This window comes from Triturus cristatus, chromosome 1_2 (genome assembly GCF_964204655.1).
Source record: "Triturus cristatus chromosome 1_2, aTriCri1.1, whole genome shotgun sequence".
In the NCBI taxonomy this organism is placed as follows: domain Eukaryota; kingdom Metazoa; phylum Chordata; class Amphibia; order Caudata; family Salamandridae; genus Triturus; species Triturus cristatus.
The window spans coordinates 881,938,714-881,962,486 of record NC_140580.1 but is presented as its reverse complement, the minus strand read 5'-3'; the positions used below and the strand labels follow the sequence as shown (position 1 = coordinate 881,962,486).

Genomic DNA, 23,773 nt, shown 5'->3' with positions numbered 1-23,773 from the left:
GAGGACGGTCCGCCGCAAAATAACTGACGAATATAACCAGGGGAACATCACTGGAGGTGGTTCGCCCCGCAGACCAGTACACTACCATCCCTGGGAGGAGAAGGTGATGCGCACGCTGCCGCCGGTGGGAGTACACGGAGTAGAAGGAGTCGCCGAGCCTGGTGAGTACACAAACAACTCACCTCACATGGGGAAAACCGCATCAACAACCCAACTCCCAATAATGCACGCAACTACCCCAAAGCCATCACCGGACACAACCACACTCCAAAAACACGCACATGCCACTAGCGGCTCCATGCCCCATGCACCAAGCAAGGCCATGCCAAGTCACAGGCCACACAAAACACCAACACAAGACAGGATGTCCGTGATGCCGGGAGGGTGGGCCTCCAAAAAAACATTGTGCAACTCAGAAGCAGACACCAATGCCCTCAGCCCATATGGCGTAGGGCAGAGCTATACAAACAGTGTGTCCCGACAGTGTACTGTGTCGACTGCAAATGGTGGCCGCGTCGCAGGATGACATGGGTATGAAGGCCCAATTTGCACATAACAGCAGCTAATGAAGAGGCATCACTGTGAAATAGTGTCAGCACACACCGCCGCAGCAGCGCAGACTCAGAGACACTCTGCCCAATGGGGGCCGGGAGATTCTAAACAAAGCCACATGAACAAGCCAATGGCCTTTGAAAGACCTGCAAAGTGTGTGTGCCCAGGAAGCTGGGCTGAGGTGACAGAGGGTGACAGACAGACGGAGGGAGAGGGAGAGAGAGGGAGGGAGACAGAGGGAGACAGAGGGCGACAGAGGGCGACAGAGGGAGGAGGGTGACAGAGGGAGGGAGAGAGGGAGACAGAGGGAGACAAAATCACCCTTGGGTGGTGTGGGCATGTCCGCTCGTCAGCAGGTGGACTGTGAGCATGTTGACAAGGTCTGGCAGTGCGTGAAACACCCCTTTTACGTTTGGAAATCACTGGGCCATGTGTCAAACTGTGCACGTGTAGATCCTTGCTGCAGGCACAAACCTAACCTTACACCCAGTATACCCACTCACTGTGTTTGTTAGAACCCAGTCACAAATGCATAAGTTACCTACCTGCATTCTCCAATAGATATGAAAAAGCACCATTTGGCCACGTACAGTGCAACACGTAAGCTGGTTCTGCATCGCTCGCTACGCACGCTCGCTACACTGCTCACTGCGTTAAAAAATGATGCAACAACAAAGAGTGTGTCACACATAGGAAAAGTGTTGAAAGCTGTGGCCAAGGGACATACCCATGCACCATGCACAATGCACAGGGACTTGCCAAGTACAGACAAGGTAGATGACACTTGAACCTGCTGTAGACAGCACAAGGCAATCCTGTGACCACTGTACACACAAACACCAACTCCACATGCCACCTACCTACTACAGGAACTCACATTCACTGTCATGCCAGCATGCACCATGAGGGGATAGACACATCACCTGGTAGACCCAATGACAAATCACACCACACCCAACAGCATGCCCGGTCACACCCCCCCCCCCCTTACACGAGCACACCCCCCCGGGGCAGCCAACGCAAATTGGCACTCCCACAATGGATATGTGACACAACAAGACCAATCCATAGCCAAATAAGCATCCCAACACTCATTAGACAGGCCAAATAACCAGGAGTACATATCAATCTGTCCCCCGCAACATACCCATCCACAAGTGCACTGTGAGAGGAATGCTAGACATATTCAACTACCCAGAGGAACTGTGCCAACTTGAATATGTATGAAACATGGATATCGCATGAAACACCATTAACATTGTCTCAATCTCACACACAGGGCAACGTCGTCGATCTCCCCCCAACACGGGGGGAAGAGTCACAGGACCAGGCTCGGCGTGACGATGATCCCACCGGCACCGACGACTCTCACCACTCCGTGGATGACCCCGACCAACCTGGCCCCTCTGGTGCCCAAGCACCTGCAGCACCTGCAGCACCTGCGTCAGGTACAACTGTGCCAACCACCACCCCCACTCCTGCCACATCCCAGGATACACACAGGAGCCCTGCTCGCACACAACAACGCAGTCAGTCTGACCAGGAGGGACAAGGTACTCCGGGCACCCAGGAGGAGGCAGGCGACCCCGCAAATGCCATCCCTCAGGGGTCCCGGAGACCCGATGTGCCCACAACGGCAGGCCAGGCTCAAGTGGGCAGGGGTGGTGGGAATGGAGGACGGCGGAGGCGCGAACCTGACCAGACAGCTGAGGAACCCGTTATGTCACACGTCAGCAACATCCTGGACACATACCGGCGTGACACCAGGGGCATCAGCCAGGTAGTGGAGACCCTCAATGAGATTAAGAACCTGCAGGTCGAGCAATATGCCAGTCAACAGCAACACCAAGGACGGATGGAGGCAAGACTGGCTGAGCTCGTGGCGGTGCAAACAGACATGAGCCGTTCACTCCGTCGGATTGCCGAAAACATGGGCAACCCTCCCTGTGCCACCAGGCGAAGATCACCACCAGCCACAGGGAGGGATCAGGAGGAGGAGGATTCGTCTGACGGAGCATCACAGACATCGTCACGGCCTGCTTCTGAGGGTCCCCGGAGGAAGGTGGGTCGTCCACGCAAAAGACCGTGAGAGTCAGCGGACCATCACCATCTCCCAGGTCACCTGGCCTGGCACCTGGCCCTCTGGCGCAACAGCAGCACCTCATCCAATGACATTCTCTGCCACATGGACTTGCTGGTCATTGTCTGACCAATGTTGACAAAGACTGTGGCATGAACTCTGATGACTTCCAATGGCAAGGATCCCAACTCCCCCTGTGAACTTTGGATTACAGACACCCGGCGAGCACCTCTTTACATCCCCCCAAACACGTACCCCACCACTAATAAAAATCATAAAAATCACGAGATGATGCCGTCATTTTGCATTATTCCATAACATGTGTGTGTTGGAAAGTCAAACCATGCCTGAGTTTTGAAGTAACTCCAACCATGCATATCCTGGGGTCTGAGTCTGGCACAGGACACACATGGGTCACAATGTATCATCCAATACAGACATGGAGCACCATACTCACCCGTGATGGGCCCAACCAGATGAGGGGGTGCCTGCACAACTGTGCGGACAGACCTATTTCGAAGAGCAAGAGTCATGCGCAGAGGTCAGGGATCATGTGGAGTGTCCTGGGGTGGGAGTCCCAGGTATGTGTAGCCAGGTGGGAGAACTATGTCCTGCATGCTGGAGTCAGGTGGATGTGGAGAATGGTGTCCAGGCCAAGGTTGGATGCATGGAGATGGCACAATGGGGTCTTGGATGACAGTGCCACAAGGTTGTGTTGGGGTCGTGGTCGTGGGCTGCATCCTAAGTGTGGGTGTGGATTGTGAAGGTCATCCTGCAGCTTGGACGGTGATGTGGCTGGGTCGCCGGATGTTGAAGCAGAGCTGTGCAGATGCACCCTGGATGTGGACAAGTATCATGGGAGTTGTAACGTACTTCTCTGTAGAGTGCAGGGTAGGATTAGACACGGATGTTGTAGTTGACCTGGGGGATGGTCTGTCTTGCCTTGAGGTGGATCGAACTCAAGGCACACGCGTGTACGGACCGGATCCCTATGGCGTACGCGTACGGCAACACTACCATAGTGATACGGGCCGTACACACGCGTGTACAGAGCGTATCACAATGGCGTACGCCTACGGCAACACTACCATAGTGATACGGGCCACACACACGCATGTACGGCCCGTATCACCATTGGCGTACGGCTACGGCAACACTACCATAGTGATACGGACCCTACACACGCGTGTACGAACCGTATCACAATGGCGTACGCCTACGGCAACACTACCATAGTGATACGGACCCTACACACGCGTGTACGGCCCGTATCCCTATGGTGTACGCCTACGGCAACACTACCATAGTGATACGGACCCTACACATGCGTGTACAGAGCGTATCACAATGGCGTACGCCTACGGCAACACTACCATAGTGATACGGGCCACACACACGCGTGTACGGCCCGTATCACCATTGGCGTACGGCTACGGCAACACTACCATAGTGATACGGACCCTACACACGCGTGTACGGACCGTATCACAATGGCGTACGCCTACGGCAACACTACCATAGTGATACGGACCCTACACACGCGTGTACGGACCGTATCCCTATGTCGTACGCCTAGGGCAACACTACCATAGCGATACGGACCCTACACACCCGTGTACGGACCGCATCACTGGAGTAGGGGTGCCCTAGGGGCGTGGAACGCACCGTACCTGTGTGTGTATAGTGAAATTACATAGGGGACACATGAGGGACAAGTATAAGGGCCTAAATGCATGCTGGTTGTCATGGAGACCGAGTTTCCAGTTCAAATTATTCATCAGGTGGCCAGCAAAAATCGGTTGGAGACAATATACAATGTTGCCAAGTGGTTGTTGACTTGACATCATGCTCAATTTTTGAATCATGCAAAGGCCCTCACTGGGGAAGGTTTAAAGGGATTGGAGGAAACGTGCGATGCAAATGAGACTGACCAATCACTCTGTACTCCTGTAAATGAAACAGGCCAGCAAGGCCAATATAAGGCAGCCAGGTCCCATGAGAGAGCATTTGCCTGCACAACCTTTCATTCCACACCACTGCTGCTGCTTGTGATTCCTCTGGCACCATGTCCAAGTCTGTGGAGAGGGCCCTGGAGGAGAATGTGGCATTGCTGGATGTCATCCTCCCACAGTACCCCAGCCTGTATGGGAGACCAGGGGAGCAGGTGAGTGCTGACTCCACTAGCTTAGACTGTGGCCCTTTATTGTGACTGTCACTTCTGGCATTGTGTCCAGGTGTGACAGACATGCAATGTTCTTTAGAGTGGGTCCCGGGGGGGGGGGGGGGGGGGGTGGCTCATGTCTCCATGCAGAGCATGCTGTAGTGCATGTCTGCACTCCTCACTTGCATAGTGCTTACTGTGACAATCACTGCATGGTGCATGCCACATTCAGCCTGGCTAATCCTCTTGGGAATGTTGTTTCTACAGTCCTGATGTGATTCTGTGTTCCCCCCAGTGTGACAGGTGACTGTACCCACAGATGTGTGTGAATTGAGTGTACCTGTGGTGAGAGTCCAAATGATGTGTTCGTCCCCTGGACATTGGTGTGTGTGTAAGTCCCCTGTCATGTGGGTGAGTGTCTATGTGGAGTGTTGCAGCCCAGATGCATGAGGGATGCATATACCCTACCCATCTGATGTGAGCAGGGAGCAGTGCTGTGTGTCTGACGTGCTGGGCTAGCCCAACACCTGTGACACCCCCCAGTCAAGTGGCACATGTGCAGAGTGAGGTTTGTACCCGCAGTTGCCAATGGCAGGTGATTGTCCTGTGCCTGTGTGTGTCTGTGTACTCTGCTGAGGTTGCGTCAGTGGCCTGGGGCATGTGAGTGCTTTGAGGTGCTGCACATAAACCGGGTGTAGCTTGTGATGCACAGTGTGAGCCAGGATCATTGATTGTGTGGCACCCCTCATTCCACCTGTGTACCTTCAATGCCACGTAGTGCATTTGGCCTTCCCCAGAGGATAATGTTCCTATGACAAAGGTGCAATGAGTTGGCTGCATACTATGCCCTGTTCACACCAGCCAAATTGTTCAAATGTGTGTCTCTGTGACATGTAACAGGTGTATTGATGTTGTCTCACTTTGTCATCCTCACAGGTAGGCGCCTATGCCAAGGGGGAGATCTGGAAGGAGGCCGTCAGGGCCGTGAGGTCGGTGGAGGGACGAAAGCGGCGCCTGGCCCAGGTGAGGAAACGCTGGCAGGATATCCGGTGCTGGACCAGGAGGATCGCCCGGGTCCTGCTGGGGGACTCACCAGAAGGTCATAAGAACCGTGGGCGCCGCCGCCTCACCCACTTAATGAAGTGTGTCCTGGCGGTGGCCTTCCCAGAGATGGATAGGCGCTTACGGGAGAAGCAGCAGCAGGAAGGGGGTAGGTACATGTGTGTTTGTTGTGTGTCACCAGTTTTTGGAAGTGCCCAGTCGCATGGATACACTGCCAGGGTTTATATGTGCAGTGCATATCCTGTTCCCGCAAGTCAACCCGTGCTGTTCTTCCTCCCTTCCCCTCCTTGACATGTGTACCCTGGTCTGTGTGTAGTCACTCTTGCACAAGGTTATCTAGGCTGCCAGTTAATCCAAGTGCCCAATGCTTGCAGCATCATGTGTGGGGGTGGTGTGTGACATGTGTTGGGACCTTGCCTGTGCCCTGGCCAGTTCAGTCATTGTGGGGTCCATGTTAGTTGCCACTGATGCTGAGTCCCGACATAGGAGTGTGTCTTACAAGTGTACTGCCTTACAGCATGCATGACCAATGTTGTGCCCTCAGATATGATGTGCATGAGTGGGAGATGTGCATAGTGCAGGGACAGTCGCTTCTGTTGCTGTCATATCCATACAGGACCATGGAGGAGTGTGGCCACTACAGTCCCCTGGGGCACCTTTTCCTAGGTATCATGTGTGTCATCCAACAATGTGGACATTCTCTGTGTCTTCAGCATAGGTTGGGCTCTGTGGCATTGTACCCTGGCCTCATTTGTATTTACGTAAAGTGTGCTACATCTGTCCACTGTACAGGGTGACCCAATTTGGCTTGTGCATACTCACAGTGGCCAGTGCCTGTGTGTCTTGGTTCAACTATCTGATGATGGTTGTTTGTCAATTATATGTGTGGACAGGCTCACGAGGGGTACTTTGTGTGCACTCAGGATTTATTGAAGGGCATGTTTGTAATCCCCGAGTAGGAGGTGTAAGTACTTCCTCTGTCTCAATCACATTGTCTCAGGCAGGGGGGGGTTTGTGCGGGAAAGGCCTACATGTCCAAACCTTATGTCTCCTTGCCAGGTCTGGCCTGTGTGTGATGATTGTCTGAACATACACTCAACATGCAGTGACCCAGTCATGTTGGCCATGGTTTAATGTATTTGCTAAGCAGCATGTGCCAAAAGTTAGGAGACATGGTTCCTGCTCATCGCTTTTTTGGCAACGGTGTGTGGTCCAGATGCTGTGCTCGACTGTCCCCAGAGACTGGCTCCTCTGTCGAATTTGATATCAAGTTATTTGCTGTTGTGTCATGCTCTCAATTGTTTCCCAGGTGCATGGTGGGTCAACCAACTGTGTGGTGCAGGGCCTACATATGTGCGTAGTATTGTAGATGTTACTCATGTTGTTTTTCATGCTATGCACTGTGACCTATGTAGTTTTAAATCATGTGTCATATGTATACAGGTGTCTGATTTCTCCTGTCTCTTCACCTTGCCCACAGCATCGTCGGGGGAAACCGAGGGAGACACTGGCACGGACCTTGAGGACGTATCCAGCACCGGTGCCACCAGTGCTGGTGAGTCTGGCGCAGCGAGTGGCACGGAGGCCGAGGGGAGTGAGGCGGAGGACCTGTCCAGTCCCACCACCGACTATGACGCTGACAGGTCCGAGGCTGAGCTCCCAGAGGGGGCGGAGGCTGCTCCCAGAGCTGAAAGCAGCACTCCATCTGTCGCCGCCCCCTCCATTCCCATCAACCGCCTCCCACCTGCTCGGGTCCCTTCCCACCGTGCTAGGCACCAACAGGTCTCCTTCGTGCCAGGCACCGCACCCCCTGCCCCTGTCTCCCCTGCTGCCGTCAATGCGGAGTCTGTAGACATTCTGCGGCAGTTGCAGGTTGGTCAGACATCGCAGCTTAATGTCCTCCATGGCCACACCAGACTGCTGACACAGATAGTGTCGTACATGGAGGGCATGTCAGCAGCGATGTCTGACCAACGGAGGTTGCTGAGGTCCATAGACTCGTCACTGACTGCAGCAGTGGGTCTCCTGCAGCGCTCCGTCCCCCCCTACCCCTGCACCATCCACACTGCCCACTCCCATGCCTGTCCCAAGCACACCCAGATGTCCCCATGCACGTACCCCACCAGACACAGGCAGCACACCACCAGGGAAGGGCAAGCGCACAACTCCTGTCACACACACACAGGGGGAAGTAGGCACACCCACTGGGCCGGGGGGCAAACGGCAGACACGCAGCCACAGTGGGAGTCCGCAGTCCTCACGACCACTTCCTCCAAAACCACTCCCCTTAGCTCTCCTGCCCAACAGTCGGACAAAGAGTCATTCACTGCCAGTGTGTCCCTCAGCCCCAGTGTGACACCACCCCGCAAGCGGTGGAGGTAGTACCCGGCCAGGGTAGTTGAGTCCCCCCCCCGTCCACACTCTCCCCCAGTAGCGCTGCAACCCATCCCTCCGACCCCCCCCCCCCTCCTTGGGGCCTGTGGTTCCTTCGGGTGCAGGGGAGACGCTGGGAGAGCTTGCGACCGTGTGCAGCGCCATCCTAACCACCGCCTTTGTCGCTGCCCCACCCCCTGTGGTGGAGTCGTCCGTCCCTGCACCCACAACACCTACCCTTGCCCCTCCTGTCCCTGCGGTGCCTGGTCCTTCCCCCCCACATGATGCCCCCCTTCTGTGGATGATATGGAACAGTGAACTGTGCAGGCAAGCTAGGGGATACGCGTCCCAAAGTGTCCCCCACCAGGACTTCGCACATGGCCTGGCCTATGGGCCCTGTATATAGTGGACATTTATTTTGCAATAATGTTTTATGCTGAATAAAGCATTTTATTTTCCATTTGCATACTAAGGCTTTTCTGGTCTTGCTGTTGGTGGTGCTGCTCCATGATTTGGGGTGGTGATAATGTGTTAGGTGTCTGGGAAATGTTGTAGTGTGCTGCTCATGGGGTGGACCCTGTTTTCTGCGTGCCATCACAAGGTCTCTGCAAATAATCTTTGGTCATGTAAGCTCTTACTGTATGGTGACATTGTCCCAAGGTGTGTTCCTTCCTCTGTGGACCCTGACATCTTCCCTGCAGGGTGTTTCCCAATTGTTGTGCTGAGCTGTGTCTACATTTCCTGGGTGTGTGACGGATCCCCAACTTTGGCCATGCATGCTCAGCAATGTCTCCACCTGCATCATTTGTGGCATCCTTGGTGGTCACTTTACTTGTGTATGGAGTATATTGACCTGACTTCATGTGGACATGTTCCCTTTTCCGCACTATGCATTTGTGTACTCCCAGCCTCGCACACATGTGTTACGTGTTGTGCAGGGTATTTGGTCATCTGTGGGTACTCCACCCTTTTCCTTCCATGAGAGGCAACAACTTGTTGGCTGCCCCAGCACCTGTACATTCCTATCAGTCCTGGAATGTGCGTGACAGTGTGTGTTTCCTTTGGGTCTCTTAGTTTAGTAGGGTGGCACATGAATATACAGTCTTGTTGCATGCTCTCAGTGTGTGTATTGTGCTGCCAGGGGTGGGTATGCATGTGTCATTTGTCATCACACCCACATGTGGTGTGTCATGCAGTGGGGGATGGACATCCACCCTCATTGGAGTAGGACACTGCTGACAGTGATGTGTTGGCATGCCACTCTCAATATAGTCGCACTTTGTGTATGCCTTCATGCACCCATGGAGTTTTGCTAATTGTGGGATGGTGTACACACCACCATGTCTCTGTCCACTGCTGGGAGGACTCTGCACCCACCCCTCCTATGTCTGGGCACTGCTGGGAGTGTTAGGCACCCACCCCTACTATGTCTGGGCACTGCTGGGAGGACTCTGCACCCACACCTCCTATGTCTGGGCACTGCTGGGAGGGATAGGCACCCACCCCTCCTATGTCTGGGCACTGCTGGGAGGACTCTGCACCCACCCTTCCTATGTCTGGGCACTGCTGGGATTGTTAGGCACCCACCCCTCCTATGTCTGGGCACTGCTGGGAGTGTTAGGCACCCACCCCTCCTATGTCTGGGCACTGCTGGGAGGACTCTGCACCCACCCCTCCTATGTCTGGGCACTGCTGGGAGTGATAGACACCCACCCCTCCTATGTCTGGGCCCTGCTGGGGGTCCTCGGCACCCACCCCTCATATGTCTGGGCACTGCTGGGAGTGATAGGCACCCACCCCTCCTATGTCTGGGCACTGCTGGGAGGACTCTGCACCCACCCCTCCTATGTCTGGGCACTGCTGGGAGTGTTAGGCACCCACCCCTCCTATGTATGGGCACTGCTGGGAGTGATAGGCACCCACCCCTCCTATGTCTGGGCACTGCTGGGAGTGTTAGGCACCCACCCCTCCTATGTCTGGGCACTGCTGGGGCTGATGGCCACACACCCCTATGTGTCTGTCCATTGGCGTGGTACGACCCGTACCCACGTCCTAAGGCCTGGGTATGGGCCGTACCCCTACGGCACCCCAACAATGGGGGTAAGGCCCGTACCCACGTCCCAAAGGCATTGGTACGGTACGTACCCCTACGGCACCCCAACAATGGGGGTACGGCCCGTACCCACGTCCCAAAGGCATGGGTACGGGCCGTACCGCCATTGTTGGGGTGACGTAGGTGTATGCGTGGTACGACCCGTACACACGTCCTATAGGCATGGGTACGGGCCGTATCCGCCAATTGTTGGGGTGACGTAGGGGTAGGCGTGGTACGACTCGTACCCATGTCCTATAGGCATGGGTACGGGCCGTACCCACATTGTTGGGGTGCCGTAGGGGTACGGCCCGTACCCATGCCTTTGGGACGTGGGTACGAGTCGTACCCCCATTGTTGGGGTGCCGTAGGGGTACGTACCGTAACAATGCCTTTGGGACGTGGGTACGGGTCGTACCGCCATTGTTGTGGTGCCGTTGGGGTAGGCGTGGTACGACCCGTACCCACATCATAATGGCATGGGTACGGTACGTACCCCTACGCCACCACAACAATGGGGGTACGGCCCGTACCCACATCCCAAAGGCGGCCCGTACCCACGTCCCAAAGGCCTGGGTATGGGCCGTAACGCCATTGTAGGGATGACGTAGAGGTGGGCGTGGTACGACCCGTACCCACGCTCTTAAGGCGTGGGTACGGTGCGTACCACAATTGTTGTGTTGACGGTTCGCGTCCATGTCCACTTCCGTTGTGGCGGACGCAGGCCTTGGTGGACACGCCCCCACCCCCGAAGTGACCGGGCCCTGGGGGTCAGGTATGTACAGGGCATGTATGATTTTGAACTTGGGTGGGGGTTATGTTTCCTGCCCCTGCCCCCCCCCCCCTTGCCCCTGGGTGTTGTTCTGACCTTCTGCGGCGTCTGCGTCGGTTCCTGTACACCAGGTTGACTGCTATGAAGGCCGGGATGACACGTAGGTTGGGGTCCATGGCTGTCCGTCGCGTACAGGTGCTCCTTCTGCGCGTCGTCCTGATTTCCCGGCAGTTTTCGGCTGCCGTAAAATATTGTCCGTGCGGAGTGACGCGGGCACGAATCGTACTTGCTGGTTCGTGAAACGCTGCCTGACTCCGTCCGGACGTCACGTCCGCGGTGTCCCAGATCAGAATTGTGGGTATTTTTTTGTCAGTCGGTGGTTTTTACGAATCGTACGGAAATGGTGTTTCCGTGCGAATCGTACTTGCATGTTTGTATGGTGTTTTTCCAGGGTACGAGTTAGACGGAGAAAACGCTCCATCCGACGGTTCGTACCCGGGTTTTAATGGATCGGAATCGACACCTTGATGTTCCTTTCAATGGCTGGGTTCGAACACTGGCTCTCTGGACCAAGCCAGATCAATGACATGGCTCTGTTACCCCAATAAACATGGTGGCAGCTTATACACATTTTCTCAATTGTTACAGCTGCTCCTTACCCCCTGGAAATGCGTTTGAAAAGGATTGAAACCAAGGACTTCCTAAGTTCCAAGCAAACACTTTTGAAAGCAGTAACTTACGTCATGTCCAGAAGGCGGTGACCAGGACAGGCTGATGGCTTTTCTCTGTCCGGCTTCAACAGAGCCTTTCACGGGGTCAATGGTAAACCCTTTAAGTTCCAAGGCTGGCACTCCTTCCCAGGAAAACTCTACTCCCTGTAAACAAAATAGAAAAAAATATATTCTTTGGCAAGGATTCTAACCTATATCATACCCTTCAACCCACATTCATTTGGATGGTGCCACAATCCCTGAATCATAATCAACCTCAAAACACGTGAAATGTTTTCCCTGGCCTTAAAACTTGTCTCACCCATCAAATCTTTTTCAGAATTACCCTACAAAACCACCCAATCTCACTCTCATTGGAGTCTCTAAAGAGTGAGAAAGCTCCTTCCTGAATGTGCCTGGGTATGGCTTTTTTTCCAAGTACACCCTAAAGGGAGTTATGGGAGTTAGCAGGCCCTTCAGACTTATGAGTTGTGGTGTCTCACACAGATATTTTGACCAATAAAAACCATTGAAATCGCTGTGTGAAATTGCAAGGGGAATGGCGTTGAAAACACTGATTATTGGATTTATTCCCAAAAATATTGCAACTCCTGTTATTTCTCGACCCTCTTTCAGTAAAGATAATTCTGGGGCCATGAAATATAGAGTTTTATTCCATCCCATTCATGAGGGCCCAAGTCGTTCTATGAGCTGAACACACTGCTGCATGCTTTTAGAAAGGCCTAAAGTTAGTTACATGTCAAGAAGCTAAAGGTGGCAAAATAACAGGAATTGATATAGATACATTTTCTAATAAATGTTTAACACATTTACACTTTTCACACTTTCCATCACTATCATTGTCATCAGAGGCAGCACTAGAGAACCTGCCAGGACCTGGTGCCATCAGTGAATCCTGCAGTCAAAAGGCGCATCCAGGTCAAGGTTTTTTTTCCAAATCCATTTTTTAAAGTTTGGTACTCCAACCACCTGGATAGACAATATGGAGGACCACCCCGACTGTCATCAAAAAAAGTGACACTGCATTAGAAGGTCGGTTGTGCAGTATAGTTTTATCGTCCGTGATGGCTAAATAGCAAAGTGGGGTAATGCTCCAGTTGCAGAAATCTCTGTACACCATAAGATCAGATGTTCAGATTGAGTCGGAAACATCTCATCATTCCACCCTTTAGATGTATCTTGTGTTGAGACAGGAACGGTCTCTGCATTCCATATGGACATGTATCCTTGTGCTGACTGACTCAAGTGCAAATGACATGCATTTCAATGTGCACTGAGGAAAGTGTCCAGTGCCCTGGAGTGGCGCACCAATCTTCCACTTTTCTATTACACTGTCCATGTCTTGGGCTGTTTAAATAAAGTGGTGGTGGCACTGTACCGACTTGTAAGTATTAATAATCCTGGGCAGACTGTTTTTAGGTCTTAAAAACCAGCAATGCTGGAGAACTGTGGTAACAGTAAAGTAACTTTTCTTCTCCAACACTGGATCTTTCATAGATACATATTTGCCCACCCTCTTCCCCATTCATGAGGCTACTAAGAACCACATGATACAACCTAAGATATTCTGACAGTTTTTGCCTCTGAGGAGGGTTGGAACTTTGGGCCCCTCCACCTGGTTGGCTGGACTTCGAATCATATAATGAGGTGGGTGGGCTATTTGGACTACATGACTATTTCCAATGTGTGTTACTATTGTGAAATACTGCTCTATTAACATTGAATACAGATGCTTCCCAGCCTGGTGTTGGGAAATTCACATTCTTGAATTAACATTACATAAGCAGTAAATTATATTAGCCATACTGTATAGGAGGAGAATAGGCTTACCTTAATGTAATAGGTAGCACCTTCTGTTCTACTGTTGTTTCAGCTTTTGACTGGACATCTACACAGTAATGCTGGGTATTGGTATGGGTCGTGTACAAGGTTGCCTCTTTGCAAATGTCAAGTAATAGCACTCCAGCGAACAATGCAGTTGTGGCAGCCATGCGTCTCGTAGAATGGGCTCTGCTCTATGTATGAGAGTGCACCCACCTTTGGTGAGGCAGAATGAGATACATGCACTGATCCAGCAAGCTATGCCTTCCTTCGATAAAAGGCATGCTTTTTTAGAGCTTCCATACAACACAAATAGTTGATCAGTCTTGCAAACATGCTTTGTCGTAGCAGAACTGAAATGTAAACAATGTTTAAACTCCAAAGAGTGAAAAGACTCACTTGAAGCCATATGTGGTTGTGGAAAAAAGTTGGTAAATTAATCTTTTCAAAGGAATGATGATGGTACCTTGGTATGAACTTAGTATTCGTTGACATTCATCTTGTTCTTGTCAAATTTTCGACAGCATTGCTTTTCAGAAAAATCTTGTATTTTGTGCATGTTTCTTGTCGATGTTATCGCAAATAAGAAAGCTGTATTGCATGCCATCTATGTAGATGCCTTGTGTATAGCCTCAAAAGGTTCCCTGATAAGTGCTTCAAGTATTGTACGGAGCCCCCACACTGGCATCGGTAGAGGTGGTAGTTGTGAAAAAGACCTCTCATTAGTTCCTTAATAACTAAGAACAAAGATGGTGTGGTGAACGTTCTGAGGTATGTGGATATATAGAGAGAAGATGCAGCCTAATCGAAGACTATCTCAAGCTAGGCTTTGCCGATGAAGGAGGTAGGGTAGTATCTCAAAAGTGAATGCATCGAACTGTCAATTTTGACATGCAAAATTAAAAACGTTTCCATTTTAAAGAGCAGGTTTTCACAGTGGATGTTTCTATAGCCACCAGTAGAATCTTTTTACAGTCTGGTGGAATGTTTAGGAAACCGAACTCTAGGGCCGCGACAGCCAGGCAGTGAGGTGAAGAGAGGCTGTGTTCTGATGTAACACCTGACCTTGATTCTGGATGAGAAGTTACAGGTCCAAATTTAATTGAATTGGTGTTTCTATTGATATATCCCATAGCTCTGTATATCAAAACACTGGGAGGATTAGTAACAGCAAAGATTTTTTTTTTTACTTCCACAGAACACTTGGCACTAGAAGTATCCTGGGGGAAGAAGAACAAGTTACTTACCTTCGGTAACGCATTATCTGGTAGAAGCTATCTAGCTGCAGATTCCTTACCTTTGAATTTCCCAGGCATCAGGCTGGATACGGAATCTTTTGCTGAGTAAAACCACTTGCGCATGGCGTCGGGTGGCTCAATTCGGGTCCGTGTGACGTCTTCGGTAGCGTCGGTTATGACATCGCAGTGCCTATATAGGCGCCACCTGGGCGCACGGACGTCAGAACTTTTCGTACTTTCCACACCAGAAGCGCAAAGCCACGAAGTAACTGACGTAGTCGTGTGCAAAACTAGGGCCCTGAAAAGGGGAACAACCCTAGCCCCTACAATATAACTCAGCAAAGCGGGGAGGCATGGGTGGGGCTGTAAGGAATCTGTTGCTAGATAGTCTCTACCAGATAATGCTTCACCGAAGGTAAGTAACTTGTTCATCTGATAAGAGACTTCTAGCTGCAGACTCCTTACCTTTGAATCAGATACCCGCGCTATTCCATCCCGGCGGTGGGTTGCAGACTCACATCCTAGACTAAGTCTTGCAGCACTGAATGGGCAAAATGTCCATCCCTGCGCACTTGACCATCAAGGCAGTAATGTTTTGCGAACGCGTGCAAAGAGGCCCACGTTGCTGCTTGACAGATGTCTTGGACTGGGACACCCAGAGCCAAAGCCGGAGTCGCAGCCTTTCCCCTGGTGGAATGGGCCCTTAATCCCTCAGGGGGCTGCTTCTTCGTCAAGGCATAACAGATTTTGATGCAGAGTATGACTCAGCAAGAGATGGTCTTTTTCTGCACTGCCCTTCCCTTCTTTGCTCCCACATAACCCGCAAAGAGTTGGTCATCCACCTGGAAGTCTTTTGTGTGATCAAGGTAGAACGATAACGCTCTTTTTGAGTCCAGGAAACATTGGAGATGCTCCTCCACCTTAGAGGGCAATGGGGAGCAAAGAAGGTGGGTAACATGATGAACTGACCCAGATGGAAAGGGGTTATAACCTTTGGCAAAAAAGATGCCCAGGTTCGAGGCATCACCTTGTCCAGAAAGGACATAAAATAAGGCGGTGAGCTGGATAATGCCTGCAACCCACTCATCCTACGGGACAATGTAATTGCCACTAAGAAGGCTGTTTTGATGGGCAACAGCTCAACAGCCGGAGGGGACAATTGTGCACAGGCTCAAAAGGAGCACACATCAGGTAGGCGAGGACCAAATTTAGGTCCCACTGCTGTATAATAAAGAGTGCCGGTGGAAATAAGTGAGCCAGCTCCTTTAGAAGTCTATTTACAATAGGATACTTGAAGTGAAAGGGTTGGTCTGGCAGCCGCAAAAAAGCTGACAGAGCAGAAAGGTAACCCTTTAGAGTTCCCAAGGCATAGCCCTGCTGCCTGGGCAAGGGTTAGAATAAATAAAAGGATATTAAAAAGAAGAGAAGAAAGAGGGTCAATGGACGTTTCTGTACGGTATACTACAAATTTCTGCCAACAACAGATGTATATCGTCTTAGTGGAGGGCTGTCTGGCCGGCAGAATAACGTTACAGACTTTGGGAGGAAGGTCAAAAGTTATCAACTGTCACCGCTCAATCTCCACGCATGGAGGCACACAGTTGACAGATTTGGGTAAAGAACCCTCCCCTGCTGCTGCGACAGCGACCGGCTGTGGAGAGGTACTACTATACATGTACTCCCAGCCTGTTAAAATAGACTGCAACCACCAACACCACCTTTGTGAACACATGGGTGAGGTAACACTGAATGGTAGGATGGTGAATTGATAATGCTCAACCATTACTGTAAACTGGAAGTAACACCAGTGCCACTGTGGGTTCAGTACATAAAAGTACATGTCCTGTGAGTCCAAGTATACCATCTAATTTCCGGGCTTCAAGGCTGACCGAACCTGGGCCAATGGCATCATTTTGAGCCTGTCATTCCTCAGGAAAATATTTAGCAGCCGGAGGTCCAAGATAGGGCTCACATCCCTGTTCTTGGGAACCAGGAAGTAACAGGATAAACAGCTGTGCCCATCTCTATTACCAACACATTCACACCCTTGGTGAGAAAAGACAACATCTCAGCGCAAATGGAGGAATTGGCAGGGGAGTGAATTAGAGAGGAGGAGCATAACCAACTTGAAAGACCCACTGTCCGATGCAAGATGGATGAATTAACCTAACTCTGCTCCCTACCAGCCCCAAGTGACTGGTCGAGGGAGAAACTAATGCAGCTCTTGGTTCCTCAAATGGGCTAAGCGGGCTGCTGAGTTGGCTTTGAGGGCTGCCTCTGTCATTAGGGTTAGGGTCTGGAAGAGCACCCGAATTTACTGTAATGGTGGGGATAATGTCAAGCTGTGGGAAAGTAGCCACAGTCAAATTTCTCTCTGAAGTACTCGAGCAAGGAATCTTCTTTTTCCCCGGAGGGTCGATTTATCAGAGATCTTTTGTTTAGGCAGCCGTCAGATGAGTGTGGATGTAAGAACGGAGGGTCCTATGTGAGTAGTATGTGGGTGCGTGAAAGATAAAACTGAATAAGGGATACCGAAAGTAAGTAACATTTATAGGTTCCCTTGTCAGATTAAATGACCCTGAAGGTCGTGAGTTACTGAAAAGGGCGTAAGGTGCCTTCGTAACTAAAGGTTAACATTTTTTGCGCATGATCGGTCAGAAAGATCCATGGCGCTTCATCAGGACCACTTCCCATGAGTAAAAAAGTGAAAGGAAGTGGTGGGTTCAAGAACCCTATTGAGTCAGGGCGGGCCACACCTGTGTGTAACTACAAGGTGGCTCAAACTAAATAGCCTTGCCGCTCCTGTCGCAACCTAGTTGCAGGTAGAGGGTTGCTCCATAGGCTAGCACGTGTGGAAACCCGCACCGTAACAGGAGTTTTCTGCTGGGTGCACTGTCTCTCAGCTCCTACCCTTCAGCATGCCTGCCTACACGGGGAAACATATGCTGGAAGCCTGTAAGGAACCTAGCCACAACAGGTGACTTAAGATAACCTATAACTGTGCCCAGAGCAGAGTCCTGCTGGGCCAAAGACAATGCAAAGAAGAGAACCTTGAATAAAGGCGCAGAAATTTGGTTAACGTTATGGGAAGCACACCATGACACAAACTCATCCCAATGGCTGATGCATAGGGACTTGGTGGAGGGACTCCGGCTGCCAGAATAACATTACAGACTGTGGAGGAAGGTCGAAAGTTGACAACTGTCACCGCTCAATCTTCACGCATGGAGGCGGAGAGTGCTTAGTTTCGGGTGAAGGCAGTGGCAGGTGGCATCTACGGGGGCGGAGGGGGCAGGGGCGCGTGCCAAAATAATATAAAAAAACACTTACCTGAAGACGAACACAACGCTCTCCGCTCCAGGCCTCTTCTTACAGGAACTGGATACTGCAACTCCCTCCACCAATCCTGGCGTTGTACGCATGCAGTGTGGGAGCAGTGTCCTGATTGGAGAAAGCGGCCTCACTCGGCACTTCACAGCGCACCGGAGGCCTGCACTTGCTCTAAACCAGCTGTCTTAAGACAGCTGGGTTAGAAATGTTTAAAGTGCGCATGCGTGGCTGGAAGTCGCAAGCCGACCAGCCAAAAAGACATGCACATTTTAAACAGCCCACCCGCCTCCCTGTTGTTGTCAGTCAGCAACAGCCTGCCGCTGTCTTGACCTCTGTTCGGGACAGAGGATGAAAAATAGAATGGTCACAAATTACCATAATATTTTTAATCACTGGGGTTTGGGGGGATTTTAAGTGGGGCGATGCTCTGTCGCTACAACGGAGTAGACGCCCCCGGGAGCAGGAACCACCCCTTGCGCTGCAACAGAAGATTCTTCCAAAGAGGCAACCTGACTGGAGGGCTGATGGTCATGCTCAAGAGCTCAGGATACCATACTCTCCGTGCCCAATACAGAGCCACAAGCATTACTTGGGCCCGGTCGTTCCTGATCTTCTTGTGAACTCTGGGCAGGAGTGGTATTGCCTTGGAAACTCCAGTACGCAAAAGTGCTGACTGTAGGAAAGGGCCCTTTTTGACAGGGTCACCCCCACTTTCTGCCTGGTATTGGATGTGATTTTGACTGGAAGTGCACTGAGTTCCAGATAACCAGGCCTCCTTCCCAAAACTGTTTACCCCAATTGGCAATACCTTTAGAACCCTTTGTAAGTCCCTAGTAAATGGTACTCCTAGTACCTACAGCCTGCGGTACTAAAGAGGGTCCCCAAGGAATTGTGCCACTCTAAGAGATCCCTCACCAAGCTCATGCAAACTGCGACTGCAGGCTGTGTGTCTTGGTGCAGACAAAAGTGAAAACATGACATGGCACACAGCCTGTGTGCCCTGCCTGCCGACACTGCGTGCAGTATAAATAAGTCACCTCTACAGCAGGCTGTACCGCCCTAATGCAACATACTACATGTACCACTATACTACATGTGAGGGCATAATTGCATTAGCAGATATGCCAACGTACTGGCCAGTTCCATTACTGCCAGGACAAGTGATCAGGGCAGCCATTCTAAAAGCATGTGCTGGACACTGGTGAAAACGAGTTCCCAGCTACATGATGGCTTCACTGAAAATAGGGATGTTTGGTAAGTAAAACACAGTACTGCATATTGGAAAATGTGCTTACAGGGACCTGTGGTACAGTCACATTCAAGAACTTGGAGTATTGCATTGAAGCTGGAATGCTCATGGTTAGAAGAACAAGTTACTTACCTTCGGTAACGCTTTTTCTGGTGGATACAGTATCTGCCTGTGGATTCCTCACCTTATGAATATCCCCTGCGCCAGCATTCCATGGAAATTTTTCCAAGCTCTCCGCGCCGACGAGGTCGTCTCAGCATCATGGCTCCGCACGTGGCTCCGCATGACGTCACCGGAGCCATAAGAAGACCACGTCGGCGTGATGACGTCAGTTCCACCCATTGTTTCCGTGCCACCGAGGCACAACGGGCGGACCGACCATAGAGACAATGCATACATAGTACACAGTATTCACCCAAATACACACAGTGTAAAGAGAAAAAGGAAAGCAAACATTTCCTATAAGCTCACATTTCAAATAAGTCAACCATGGACAAATAGAGATAATAAAATCTTGAGTACACAAAAACAACAAATAATCAATACCTCATCTTTCAAGGTTTAAAAGGGTGGACAATGGGGAGGTCGGTGGGTCAGTGAGGAATCCACAGGCAGATACTGTATCCACCAGAAAAAGCGTTACCGAAGGTAAGTAACTTGTTCTTCTGATGGATACATCTGCCTGTGGCTTCCTCACCTTATGACTAGAATCCCACAGCAGTCCCACTCCCGGAGGAGGGTGTCCACCCTTCTATACCAAAAAAGTCCTGTAAAACAGAGCGCGCAAAATGGCCGTCCCTCCTCACCTCGGAATCCAAGCAATAATGCTTTGCGAAAGTGTGGAGGGAGGCCCAAGTTGCGGCTTTACAGATGTCCAATACAGGAACACCCCTGGACAAGGTAGAAGTAGACAACTTAGCCCTGGTGGAATGAGCTCTAATGCCTACAGGAGGCTCCTTACTGGCCAGGGAGTAGCAAATCTTGATGCACAAGATGATCCACCTGGATAAAGTGCGCTTGTGCACTGCCTTGCCCTTCATACGACCAGCATATCCAACAAAAAGCTGATCATCTTGCCGGAAGTCTTTTGTTCTATCCAAATAGAAGTTAATCGCCCTCTTTGGATCCAAACGATGAAGTCTCTCCTCCTCCTTGGAAGAGTGAGGGGGAGGATAGAAAGTAGGGAGGGTAATCGACTGTCCTAGATGGAAGGGAGTTACCACCTTAGGCAGAAAAATAAGCCCTGGTCCTGAGTACCATCCTTTCAGCATGTATGGTCAGAAAAGGAGGTTTTGAACTCAAAACCTGGAGCTCACTCACCCTCCTAGCCGAAGTGATAGCCACTAGAAAGACCGTTTTAAATGTCTCAATGGACAACTATCCATAGGTCCAAACGTAGAACCCATTAAAAAAGTCAACACCAGATTTAAATCCCACTGGGGCATAATAAAAGGAGTGGGCGTAAACATGTTAGTAAGCCCATTAATGAACCTTAAGACTATTGGAGACTTAAAAAGAGAGGGCTGGTCGGGCAAACAAAGAAATGCTGACAAAGCCAACAAATATCCTTTAACAGTGGCTACAGCACAACCCTGCTGAGCCAAATGAAGTGAAAAACAAAGAACATCAGAAAGATGCGTTTTCAGAGGATCAATAGATTTCTCTCCACACCATCTAACAAATTTCGACCACCTGTAGGAGTAGACAGATTTGGTGGAGTGTCGCCTGGCCGATAAAATAACATCCACCACATCAGGCGGGAGAGAAAAAGAATTCAGGTTGCCCCGTTCAATCTCCAGGCATGAAGGTGCAGGCTCTGGAGGTGGGGTGTAGAACCTGCCCCTCCATCTGAGAGAGGAGGTCTGCCCTGAGAGGGAGACGGAGCGGAGGGTGCGACGAGAGGTGAAGAAGGTCCGTGTACCACAGCCTTCTTGGCCAGTCCAGGGCGATCAATATAACTTGGGCCCAGTCTTGGCGAATCTTCCTCAGAACCCGAGGAATCAAGGGTATGGGAGGAAACGCGTAAAGGAGTTGTGAGCTCCAATTCAACTGAAACGCGTCCCCCAACGCTCCCTGCGTCGGAAACTGGAGACTGCAGAATGACGGGCAGTGCGCGTTCTAGAGAGTGGCATACAGGTCCACCCGAGGAGTCCCCCACGTCCAGAAGATGTGTCGAACCACCTCTGGATGAAGCCTCCACTCGTGGTCGGCGGAGAACTGCCGACTGAGACTGCCCACACGCACGTTCAACACCCCGGCCAGATGATTTGCCATCAAGCAAATCCGATGGTCCTGAGCCCAGGACCAGAGCCGCAACGCCTCTCTGCAGAGATGGTACGACCCTACTCCACCCTGCTTGTTGACATACCACATCACTGCAGTGTTGTCCGTCAGGACTTGAACCGACTGACCGCGAATGGAAGGGAGAAAGGTCTTGAGCACCAAACGTATAGCCCGCAATTCCAGAAGATTGATATGAGACAATCTTTCTTCAGGAGACCAAGGACCTTTGATCTCCAGATCCACCAGATAAGCACCCCACCCTAGGGTAGAGGCATCCGTTATCACTGCGGTCACAGATGGAGGAAGATTAAAGGGCTTTCCTTGAGTCAGATTGCCCTCCACGCTCCACTAAGACAGATCCGCTGCAGCTTCTCTGGAGATCCTGACTGACTCCCTGAGATCTCCGTTGTGTTTATACCACTGCCTGCGGAGGCACCACTGGAGTGCCCTCCTGTACCAGCGTGCATGGTTGACCAACAGAATGCAGGAAGCGAATAGACCTAGCAGGCGAAGGACCTTCAGAACTGGAACAACCGCTCCATTGAAAAACAAGGGAATAATTTCCTGAATGTCGAGAATCCTTTGCGGAGGAGGGAATGCTCGACACACAGTGGTATCCAATACTGTCCCTATGAACAGGTTGTGCTGAGAAGGCACCAGGTGAGACTTGGGTACATTTATCGAAAAACCCAATTTGTACAACAGCTGAGTTGTAACTTGCAGATGATGAAGCACCATCTCTGGCGATCACGCCTTCAGAAGCCAGTGATCCAGGTAGGGGAAAACAGGAATCCCCGATCTCCTGAGATGGGCAGCCACCACTGCCATCACCTTGGTGAAGACTCGAGGTGCAGTAGTAAGACCAAACGGAAGGACCGCAAACTGTTAGTGTTACGACCCAACCGTAAAACTGAGATACTTCCTGTGTGACTTCAGGATTGGGATATGGAAATACGCATCCTGCAAAACGATGGACACCATCCAGTCCTCCTGTTGCAGTGCCTGAAGAACCTGCGCTAGGGTCAGCATCTTTAATCTCTCCTGCTTGAGAAACAGATTCAAGATTCTGAGGTCCAGGTTAGGGCGTAACCTGCCATCCTTCTTGGGGATCAGGAAATACCGGGAGTAGCACCCCTGACCACTTTCCTGCTCCGGAACCACCTCTATCGCACCCTTTTGTAACAGAGTAAGAACCTCCTTCTGAAGGAGAAGCAAATGGTCCTCCGTGCAAAACCCCTGGCAAGGAGGGTAAGGAGGAGGGAATTCCCTGAAGGAAAGGGCGTACCCATTTTCTACAAATTCTAAAACCCCATGGTCTGAAGTGATTAACTTCCAATCCTGTAGAAAATGGGTAAGCCGACCTCCCACAGGACCCACATGATCCAGGATGGCGGATCTAGGGCTGCTTTCCTGCATTACCAGGAGGGGCTGGGGAGGTAGAGGAGGAAGAGGGATGACGTCCGGCTCCACGAAGGCGACCTGTGCCTTTACCCCTGTAGCTCTTATACAAGGGGTTCTGCTGCTGTTGCTGCTGCTGAGTCTGTCTGGACCCACGAAAGGAAGATCTCCCAAAGCCACGGTACCTTTTATATCCGTAGCCTCTTGAATGAGTCTGCAGACCTAATGACCCCGCCGTTGCCTTACTGTCCTTAAATCTCTGCAGGGCAGAGTCCGCCTTTTCACCAAAAACCTTGGAACCATCAAATGGTGATGACTGCTTCGAGCAAGAAGCCTGCACCACTAGACTTTCAGGAGAGGGGTGGGAGGAAAGAAAAACCGGATCTCCAGGAGCAGGCCTATACCTTTTTGAGACTGTCCTCGAAACTGCAGGAGCTGAAAGAGGATTGCGCCACACCTCTAGTATTGGCTCAGTCAGAGCATCATTAAATGGTAAAAGCGGATCAACAACCTAAGATGGAGAGTGAAGAACTTCAGTGAGAAGATTAGGTTTATACTCAGCTACAGGAAGCTGTAAGTCCAAAGGTTCCGCAACCTTCCTAATAACCGTATGGTATGAAGCAACATCCTT

General features: G+C 51.1%; 1 protein-coding gene across 2 annotated transcripts in view; it reads right to left on the bottom strand.

Annotated features, from left to right (window-relative positions):
* CFAP74 (cilia and flagella associated protein 74) overlaps nucleotides 1-23,773 on the bottom strand; it is a 927,349-nt gene that overhangs the window by 40,105 nt on the left and 863,471 nt on the right. For both annotated transcript variants that reach the window (XM_085609345.1, XM_085609347.1), the window contains exon 39: nucleotides 11,833-11,967. In XM_085609345.1, the coding sequence (XP_085465471.1) occupies nucleotides 11,833-11,967 (135 nt within the window). The remainder of the gene's footprint in view (nucleotides 1-11,832; nucleotides 11,968-23,773) is intronic.